The sequence below is a fragment of the Orcinus orca genome, chromosome 2 (genome assembly GCF_937001465.1).
Source record: "Orcinus orca chromosome 2, mOrcOrc1.1, whole genome shotgun sequence".
Lineage (NCBI taxonomy): Eukaryota > Metazoa > Chordata > Mammalia > Artiodactyla > Delphinidae > Orcinus > Orcinus orca.
This window is the reverse complement of record NC_064560.1, coordinates 56856082-56866383: the sequence shown is the minus strand read 5'-3', so window position 1 is coordinate 56866383 and position 10302 is coordinate 56856082. Positions and strand designations below refer to the sequence as shown.

The 10302-nt window shown below is 56.1% G+C and overlaps 1 protein-coding gene across 2 annotated transcripts in view; it reads left to right on the top strand.

Annotated features, from left to right (window-relative positions):
• The first annotated feature begins 2768 nt into the window (after positions 1-2768).
• RASGRF1 (Ras protein specific guanine nucleotide releasing factor 1) overlaps positions 2769-10302 on the top strand; it is a 103783-nt gene continuing 96249 nt past the window's right edge. Inside the window, exon 1 of one of the 2 annotated variants that reach the window (XM_033402986.2) lies at positions 2769-3496. In XM_033402986.2, coding sequence (XP_033258877.1) covers positions 3221-3496 — 276 coding nt within the window. In that variant the 5' untranslated portion in view covers positions 2769-3220. The remainder of the gene's footprint in view (positions 3497-10302) is intronic. The other variant, XM_004278341.4, reaches the window with a different exon arrangement.

Here is a 10302-nt window from a genome sequence, read left to right as displayed (position 1 = left end):
TTGATGATGGCCATTCTGACCGGTATGAGGTGATACCTCATTGTAGTTTTGGTTTGCATTTCTTTAATAATTAGTGATGTTAAGCATCTTTTCATGTGTTGTCCAGGACCAGATGGCTTCCACTCTCCAGCCTCAGTTTCTCCATCTGTGAAATGGGGTTATTAACCCTTGTCCAAAAGCCTTATTGGGAGGATGCAGTGAAACAAGGCAAAGCCCGGATGCACTTTGTGATGCTCACATGGACCTCTTCTCCACCTTCGGGGAAGAGTTGGTCTCTGGCCTGGTAGACAACACACATGATAGCTAGACGTGCCCACCTCTGCCCGCTATGGCAAGACATGCCTACCTGCTTCCTGGCACCCCCAACACAAGCTGGAGCCAGCCTGGTAAACGATGTCTCCTTAACCAACTCCCCTGAGGGCCTTCCAAGGGCCCTCTGGCTGGAGACCAGGGGAATGACCAGAGGGCCCATTCACAGGCTCTGCTCAGGTTTCTGCTGACAGAGATTGGAGAGAAAGCAATATGAATGGAGCTCAGATGGACATACTCAAAGTGCCAGGGCTGCTGTCCCCTCCTCTCTCTGACCTGGATACTTTGAGCCAAGCCCAACCACCCAGCGTGGCCCGACCCACCAGGAATTCCTGGAGTTCCCACCAGGAACTCCAAAACCAGCAAGAGGGGGCCATTTGGCCGACTCAGTGCCAGCCGTGGGGAGGGAGGAGGTTGAGAGGGGATTTTCTTCATCCAAGCTTCAGATCCGTGGTTCTCAGCCTTGGCTGTGTGTTCGAATCACCTGGGGAGCCTTCTAAGTACTGATGCCCATGTCCCACCCTCAGAGGTTCTGACTTACCCATCTGGGGTGCAGCCTGAACAAAGATATTTAACAAACCTTTCCAGGGGCTCTAAGTGCACCAAGGTTGAGGCCCACGGAAGTGGATTCAGTTCTTTTCCTGATTTACACCTCTTCCCCAAACCCAGGGGAAAATGGTTTCCCTCCTGCCAAGGGCCCCATACAGAAGGAACCCTTGGGCTGGTCTAAGCTCCAGAAAGCAGGCACTGTGTTTTATCACCATGTCCCCAGTGGCCCAGCCTAAGCCCTGGCACAGACTAGGGGCTCAGTGAACACTGGCGGGATGAGGTGTATGTAACTGAATGAGTGAAGTAATGAATGAATTCCAGTGGGGACAGGCTACCAAGTTCAAATCCCGCCCCTGCCACTTTCCAGCTGAGTGACTCTGCACGAGTCACTCAACCCCTCCACACCTCCGTTTCCCGTTTCTGTACAATGGAGCTGATGAGGGGTCGGGGGCGGGAGGGGTGGACACTACTCCATAGAATTGTGTGAGGATTAAACAACTTAGCGGATCTGAAGCACTCAGAACAGTGTCCCTTCTCTGACGCTTCCTCGGCCTCTGTATCAGGCTTCCTAATAGAAAAGTTTACACGATGAGAGCCTGGATTAGGAACCTCACTTCTGGAAACTCTGCTTCCATAAAGAGGGCAAAAGAGAAGTAAAGGTGGTCACAGTATAGGGACCTTCTTGGGAAAATCGAGACTAAATAAAGAAGCTTAGCCATCTCCCTTCTTTGCTTTCATTATTCGCGAAGAAAAATCAGCCTCACCGCGTCCTTAGACAGTTCCCAAGCCCGGAGCGTGGGAACCGAGAGGGAAGAGTAAGGTTAACACTGTCAATCTCTCCCTCGGAACTGTCCCCACCTAAAAAAGGCAGGCTTGCACCATCGTGCCCAGGACCGGGGCAGGTCCAGTTCAGCCACAGCCGGGTGTCTCTCCGTGGACTTCCCTGGGCCTTCCCAGGGCTACCTGATTCCCAGGACCTTCCCTCGCTCCAGACCAGGGTGTGTGCATGTTGCCCGTGGGGGAGGAGGGGGCCCCGCAGGTTCTGAAAAATGGTGTCCTTTCTTCCTTCCTCTTGAGGGCTACGCGGCCGCCTATCCTCGCTGCAAACAGGCCAGGCCGGGCTGGGCGCCGCTCCCGGCCCGAGCGAGGCCGCTGCCCTCTGCGGCAGACGGCGGTGCGCGCTCCCCGCTCCAGCGCCCCGGCTGCCCGGCGGCCCGCGCGCCCTCCCGGTGCAGCAGGCGGGCGCTGTGACGTTCTCGGATAAATGCCGTGTAACTGTGTAGGCGAATGGGAGCTAAAAATAAGAACGGAAAATCTATCATTAAGGTATCATTGCGCCAGCGCAGCTATTTGAAGGCTCCCATGGTCCCTGGCGCCTGCGTTTGAAGCCCGCCTTCAGGCTTTGGAGGGTATTTGCAGAAAACTCCCAGCAGCGGCTCGCCGGCCAGACCTCGGGGCGCAGGGGGTGGCGCCCGTAATTATGGCAACACTCAAAATAAAATAAAATAAACGCTCACCTCCCCCTCCACATCTCCGTCTGTATTGTCCTTAGGTCGCTGGGGAAGCCACCAGAAGTGGGGCTGGATGCTGAAATGAATGTGACCTGGCCGATTACGCAAATATTAGAACTGAAAGCTCTTTCAGCTCTGTTTCGCCATCCACCTTCCTCCATCCACCACGGATTAGAAAAATAAAGTGCCAGGAGGAAGCCTTTGGAGGAGAAAATGACAAATGGGACTTAACCCCAGGTCTACAGTGCGCCGCGGCGGGGCGCAAAGACGCAAACTCCCAGGATGGCGAGCCTCTGTTGTTCCACTGGGTTAAACGAAAATTGATCCGATTTGCTTTTTAACACCCGAAGGGGAGAAGAGGATATCAGGGGAGGGAGGACAGGATTTGTTTATGCGTGTGCGTCTGTGTGTCCGGGGAGGGGGAGGAGGCGCCAAGGTGCAGCCTGCGCGCGGCTCTGCGCCTCGGCGGGCTGCGTGCGTGTGTCCCTGTCCGCGCTGCTAAAGCGGGCTCTTCGAGGGATCGGCGTCACATGACTCCGCCTGCCCCTCGCCAGCGCGCAGCTCGCCAGTCCCTCAGTTTGCCCGGCGCCAGGGGAGGGTCGGGAAGCATCTCCAGGGCCCCGGGGCTCTGCGAAGCGGGGAAGAGGTTCTGGAGGGGAATGGTACATCTGGATTCCAGCAGCCGCGGCTCGGCGCCAGATCCCGGACTGTAGAAATTTGGGGGGAGGGGAGAGCGAGAAGGAGCGAGCGAGCGAGCGCCTGAGAGAGGCAGCGCGCCGCACGGACAGGGGCTGCCGGGTGCCGCGCGGAGAAAATGTAAGCGCGTGGAGTCTAGCTGGCCTCCGAGCACCATGCAGAAGGGGATCCGGCTGAACGATGGCCACGTCGCGTCCCTGGGACTGCTGGCGCGCAAGGACGGCACGCGCAAGGGCTACCTGAGCAAGCGGAGTTCGGACAACACAAAATGGCAAACCAAGTGGTTCGCGCTGCTGCAGAACCTGCTCTTCTACTTCGAGAGCGACTCGAGCTCGCGGCCCTCGGGGCTCTACCTGCTGGAGGGCTGCGTCTGCGACCGCGCGCCCTCCCCCAAGCCTACGCTCTCGGCCAAGGAGCCTCTGGAGAAACAGGTGAGGCCAGCGCCGCGTCTGACCTCCCAGCGCCCGGGCCGCGGCCCTCGGGGCGCAGGCCCTTCCGCCGGCCGAAGGCGCCCGAACTTTAGTCCCTCTACTCGGCGCCCTCGGCGAGAAGGGAGGGTTGGCCTAAGCGGGCGGTGACCCCGCGGTGGCCAGAGGGGGCAGGGACTGCGAACAGGGAGCGGGTGTGGGCTGCGGCTGCCCTTCACCCGGCGAGCTCGGTGGGAGGCGGGCGCAGAGCGGGCGAGACGCGGAGACGCGGAGGGGGATGAGGCGCGGAGAGAGATGGGCTCCCGCGGGAAACGTAAGCAATGAATGTAGACCCACATCCAGCCAGAAATGGTGCTCCCACCTCCACTCCCACCCGGGAGAGCCCCGGACCGGGGAGGTGTAATTCCCCGCGCTTAGGCACGGGAAGGGCGAGACGGAGGCGTGCGAGCGCCGCGGCCCCTACCTCACCGCGGCTGGGAGCGAAGAAGAGCCTGCGCTCTCTCTGCCAAGTTGGGAGGCTGCGAGGCCGCAGGGGTCGGTTAGGTGCCATCGACCGGTGGCGCACTCCCAGCCGGCCCCGGGCGCAAGCAACAAACCGAAGGGTTCCAGGGACCTTTCTGATGCGCCGGGGCTGGCGCCAGGGCCGCTGCGGAGGCCGCGGGACAAGTGGGCGCATCTCTCCTCCTCCGCCCCCTGCGCCTCCGCCACCGCCGCAGTCGCGGCTCTAGCGCTGCTCTAGCGTTTCCGGAGTTGCGAGGCTAAAAGGCCAGGCTCGGATCTACCGGGGGGCCTGGGCGGGGCGCGGGTGTGCCTTTGGTGTGGAGGGATGGATTAGCACCTGCGGGTGCCGAGTAAGAGCACCAGACAGCGGGAGTGCAATTTTTAAGCTTGATGCGCTTTCCAAAGGCATCTAGTCTGTCCCCCTCCTCTGGGAAGGTAAAGTCAAAGATAGTGGATGCTAACATGTCACCGCTGGGAGGACCTGCGATCCATGGGGACCCAACCAGCTGGTTATTGCCTAGATGAGGTCACTGAGGCCAAAAGAGAGAAATTTACTTGCCCACTGTCATGCCAGGAGTTGAGGCCACCTTAAGGTTCTGAGAAGATAACCGGGGGCTCAAAAGCCATTACTGCAGGCAGACTGGTGGTGATTGAATTGGCTGAAATAAAAGCATCCTTGAAGTCGCCCTCCTAATGGTCGAGACAGATCTGAGCTCAGTCCCCGCAGCACATCTCTTCCTTCCCTGCCCTCAGCCCAGAGGTACTGTGAGATGATTTCGAAGGCTGAGAAAGGTGGACAGGAATATGTGAGGGTGGGTCTCTGGGGATGGCAAGCCATGTGGCAGGTAGGGGCTCCCAGATGGCAAAGCAAAGCAAAGAGTAGGCAGCTTCTTAAGCTAAAGGCACAAATGGGGCCTGGAAGACACCTGGGAGACCCAGACCCAGGCTAGGCCAGAGATGCCCTCTCAGCCCTTGATAACCTGCCCTTTGCCAGCCTTCCAGAACATTATCAACACTTGTTGGCCAAAGTCCACCTGTACTACCAGTGGCCTATAGCCCCAACTGGCGCCCATCCTCGGCCCCCTACCCCAGAGCACAGAGCTGAGCTCCCGGGCAGGCGGGGAGAGAGGGCTGAAGGAAGCTGAGCTGTTGTTGGGCACACAGTGTGTGCTCTCAGCCCCTTGGACACAAAGCCAGAAACAGGCCTGAGACTGAATCACAGCTCTGCAACTTCCTGTCTGTGTGACCTCAGTTAACACACTAAACTTCTCTGAGCCGCTGTTTTGTAAACGAAATGGAAGTAATAACACCTATATTTCTGGGGTTTTGAGAACACAAATAATATGTATGGAAGTGTGCTCACAGTCCATTTTAGTTTGACATGATAAATGTTAATTGAATCTGAATTATACCCACCTGGACAAGGAATAGAGGTCTGACATAAAATGTTGAAGCTGAAAGGAACCTCAGAGAGATTGTACAGCCCACTCCCATTTTACAGATAGGGAAACTGAAGAGCAGATTGGGAAGAAATTACCTACCTGTTTCTGATTCAGTGGCAGAGTCAGACCTAGAATTCACCCAATGTCTAAGAATTCCTGAAAATGAGATCTTAGCGTTGATTCCAGATCATTCACCTCTTGGCTTGGGTGTTGAATCTTGATAGCAGTGGATTATGGGAGGGACAGGAGTGCAAAACCACTTGACCATGTGCACGTGTGGTCTGAGCCGTTTCCCCAGAACACCAACAGTCAGAGATCCTCAAATGTGGTCACAAGAGTAGCCCTCCTGGCACAAGAGAACAGCAGAGGGTTGGGAATAATAGGGGATGGTCTGGTGCTGCCCAGCTCAGGTGCAAATTTCTGTTAAAGATGTGTGCTTTGTTCCGTACACTTATAGAGATGTTCCATTTGACTCCAGACCGAGAGTTTGGCTCGTATGGAAAAGTAGATCCCGTTCCTTTGGTCTGCACGTGTCTATAAAAACTTCTATCTTTTTCTTTTCTAAACCTTTGAGTAAAATTGACAGCCTCTGCAGCTGCTCCATGTTTCTCCTTGAGGGGGAGCCCCCGTAGCACCCACAGAGCACCCTCATGAGAGGCCCAGCTCCAAGCCATTCTGTGACTGGGTTTGCCTTGTAAACCACAGGAAACCTTGATTCAAAACCTGCTGGGCATGTGGCAGAGAACCCATGTTAGGAGGCCTCAAAGAGGCTATCAGTTTGGACTGGCCAACATCTAGTGAAGACTTGGTTTTAGCAGGATGTCATTTTTATCCAGGCCTGAGCAGGCAGCTTCCATCTGGAGGGGCCAGAGATGGTTTCTCAAGAAATAGAAACCAGGTTTTGGCTGGGAACCACCCGAATGACAGGGATGAGTCAGGGACAAAGCACACAGTATGTGCTCAGGAGACTAATTGAGCTGAACTTACTGGTGTCGCTTGTCAATTCCACATTTCATGTCCTGAGGACTGACTGTGTACCAGTCCAGGCCCAGCGTGGGGTCATAGGCCCAGGAAGCTGGATGTCACAGTCCCCAGCCCCCAGGGAAGATGAACACAGATAAAGATGGTACCTTACACCGTGAAGAGGCTCTAGTAGGATAGGATGGTCACCTTACACTGTGAAGATGCTGTAATAGGAAGGGCTCTCAGGGTGCTCTGGGAGCCCAGGCCCATCCTAACGTGATGTGCTACCCTCTGGCTGCTTCTACACTGCTCTGACGGCGTCTGTGGTAGCTCTGGCCTGGAATCCCGAGACCTCCTGAGATCGGAGGGGCACAGCCGCGCTCCTGTGCTGACTGACAGTTGCAAGCACCCCTCTACACGCTGGCCTGAGCCCTGCTTGCTCAGCCCTGACCTCCTCACCTCTGACCCTACAGCCCACACACTGAAGGCCCAGAGGCCCTGGACTTCGAATTTGGGTTCAGAGATTGACCCTTGGGGTTCTTGCCCTGCTCAGGCATGGAGTCACCCCACACTGGCTTTTCCCACCCTCACTCCCAGCCCCCCGAAACAGAGCTTCCAGACCCAGCTTCTCAGTGGTGGACTTGACCAAACCAACCCCAGCACTCCCCTTACCGCCCCCCCCCCCACCCCGCCCAGACTCTTCCTGATTCCTGTAAAACAGAAGGGACACAGATCCCTTCAGCCGGAACCTCAGCACTGATGTGGGCAGAGGTTCCGGAAGCTGGTGGTGCCCATTAGCACCTGTTATCCACCCAGTGGGTGGCTTTCCCTGGAGACAAGAGGAAGTCCCTCTCCTGGTCCTCATTCACAGGACACATTTCTGGTTGGCCTGGTGGATACCTGTTCACAACAGCCCTAAAGCCATGAGTGTGCCCGGTTTACAGATGAGGAAACAATCTCACCAGCGCCACCCAGCAAGGCAGCCACTGAAAGGCTCTCTGGCTTTCTGTGCAGCTGCGCCGTCTTCACCACAAAGCCTGCCTGCCTGTTGCTGTAGCACGTTCAGCCCTCTGGGCCAATCAGAAAAACACAAACGTGAATGTAGGGGAGTAAGTGTACTCGAAAAGCAACCCCCGCCCCAGACACAGGGACACAGGGACGTCATGCACACACGTGGTACCAGCAACTCAGCCCACGATCCTTGCACCTATGGAAGGGCCAGCAGGGCTGCCCCACGGTTCCAGACCAGGCCCAGCCCGGCAGGTGTGGGACCCCAGGGGTAAGTGTGTGGGGTGCCCATCTCCCCACCCCAGCCCCCAGATATTTCTAGCACTGAAATGAGGTTGAAGCAGCTCAGTAAGGACACCTTAATTGGGACAAGGAAGTACCAGGTCCCTGCCCCTCTGCTTGGCGACAGTGGGATGAAGGTCGGAAGCAGACTGTACACACACAAGCCTGCCCTAAAATCTCACTGCCATTTGTGCGTGCCGTAAACATTTTGGCTCTCGGTGTGAAGCCCATGCTGGGTCTTGTGGATACAGAGAAAAATCAAACTTAACCCTTGTGTTCAAAGGGCTCACGGTGGAGTAGGCACTCTCCCTAGACTCACTCCCGCAGCAAACACCAAGTGCGAGGAATTCTCCATCCTAAGGAGTCCGGACTCTCTCCCTGCCCCTGCCTTGGTTCAGGAGCTCACAGTGTCAGGGTTGATGTGCTGAACTCGCTCACATGGTCCCATCTCGCCCCACGCCAGTCCCCTGCCACACAGCAAGCCACCAGAGTGAGCTTCTAAAGGGCACACCTGACCATGTGCTGACCACTGAAACTGTCACTGGCTCTCATTGCCTTTAGGAAAAAATGCAGATTCTCCAACATGACCTGGAGGACCCAGCGGGCTCCGGCCTCTGCCTGCCTTGCTAACTCTGCCCCATCCTCCCATCCCCCTCCTTCCTCACCCTACACCTGCCTCCTCTTTCCCACCTCAAGGCTTCTGTAGCAGCTGCTCCCTGTGCCTGGAATGATCCCCGACTCCCCCCAGCCTTTAGTGACCAACTTCTCCTCCTCCTAAGACCTCCCTTTAGGTCTTAGCCTAAAAGTCACCTCCTGAGGGCCTCCCCTCACCGCAGGAGCTAGAGGAGCCCCAGGTCCCCCATCACAGGCAGGGACAACCCTCTCTCCTTCATCCACATCGCTCATCAGGTTGGGATTAATTGATGTATTTGGCTGGTGGTTTGTGAAGGGTCTTCCTTCCCCTTAGAAGTAAGGGTCAGAGTGCATGTTTTACGTACAATACCTCCCCTAATCGTCCCAACAGCCCTGTGAGGTTATACCTGGTAACCCATTTTTGAGATGACCAAACTGAGGCTCAGAGATGGTAAGCAACTTGTTCAAGGTTACGGAGAGCATATGGGGCAAAGCTGGCCTGTGAACCCAGGTCTACCTGACTCTAAAACCTGAGCTCTCCAGGCACAAGCACAGCATAAAGACTTGGGCTGAGGGACTGTGTGAGTTTACCATCCTCTGCTGAGATAAATGAAAAATGAGGGAGAGAGAGAATTAGCAGCAAGCGGAATGATGCCACTGCCTCTCTGGTGACATCTGTGAAGCAGCTTTTGTTTCTGCTTGGGTTGGAACCTTGCACCTCGAATCCCAGGAGTCAAGAATAAACACCCCAAGGCAGGCATCCACACCCTGCAGTCCCGTTTCCCTGGAATCCGTGGGAGCCTGGAGCCGGCGCCCATGTGTACAGAGCCAAGAACAGGACTCAGCCCCCGATGTTTATGCAGGAGAGTTGGTGACGCGTGCACTTGAGGGGGGCCCAGAACACTGCCAACGCCCAAACACCTCCGTAAAGGCGGCTGTCGTGCAGGGAGCAGCTGGGAGCCTCGGACTCCCCCACCGCCCATCATCCGCTGCTCGGAGAGGAGGGCGCAGCCTCGACTCCCAGCTCATTCACTGAGGGGTTTCTCTGTCTCTGGCAATGACGCAGCCTTAGGTAAAAGTTGCGGGTTTCGAGCCACACAGACTGGCTTTGGATCCTGGCTCTGTCGCCTCCTACCTAGGGAAGGTCTTATTGCTCTCTGAGCGTCAGTTTCCCCATCTGTGAGGTGGAAACCGTAACACAGCCTCCCCGGCAGCCCTGTTCTGAGTGTGGTACTTGATGCTATTGGTAAAGCCCTAGCGTAGCACCGTAGGTCCGATCAATTCACGGTAGCTGTTGTGGCTTCAGCTTTCACCTTTAGGACAAGGCTGCTTCTGCATGAAGCAATTACCCAGATCACCTGGGTCTCTGGCAGGTTTGAAGTGAGTCAACACGGAGCCCTGACCCTGGGTATAAAAGTAGGATGGTAAATCTTATCTCAAATAACCTATGGGTTTCTGAGAATGTCTGAGCAAGCATGCCCCTGAAAGAGAAAAAATGGCTGCAGGAGTTTCCTTCATCCCTGGCAGCCACACCTTCACCCACCCCCATGGATTTCACCTCCTAAATCTCTCTCAGACCATCCACTCTTGTCCCTCTCTTCCTCCAAGGCTCTAGTCCAGACAGCCATCATCTCTTGTCTGGACTTAGGTGGGGGCCTCCTAACAGGTGTACTGGTCAGCATGAGTGGCGTCATGCTGCAGTAACAACCAAGCCCCAGATCTCCATGACCATGACAGAGGCTGATTTCTTGCTCATGCTTTAGGTCCCATGCGGTTGGCAGGAGGGCACTGCTCATTGTGATCGCTCAGGGACCCAGCCTGATGGAGATTCATCCTGACACTTGCCTCCACAGTCACCACAGCCAAGGGCAGAGAATGCAGCAGATCTCTCCCTGGCTCTTAAAGCGCCCCCCGGAAGTGACCCATGCTGACCACATGACCACAAGGCAGGTCATGTGGCTTCAGTTCAGCGGTGGTGGG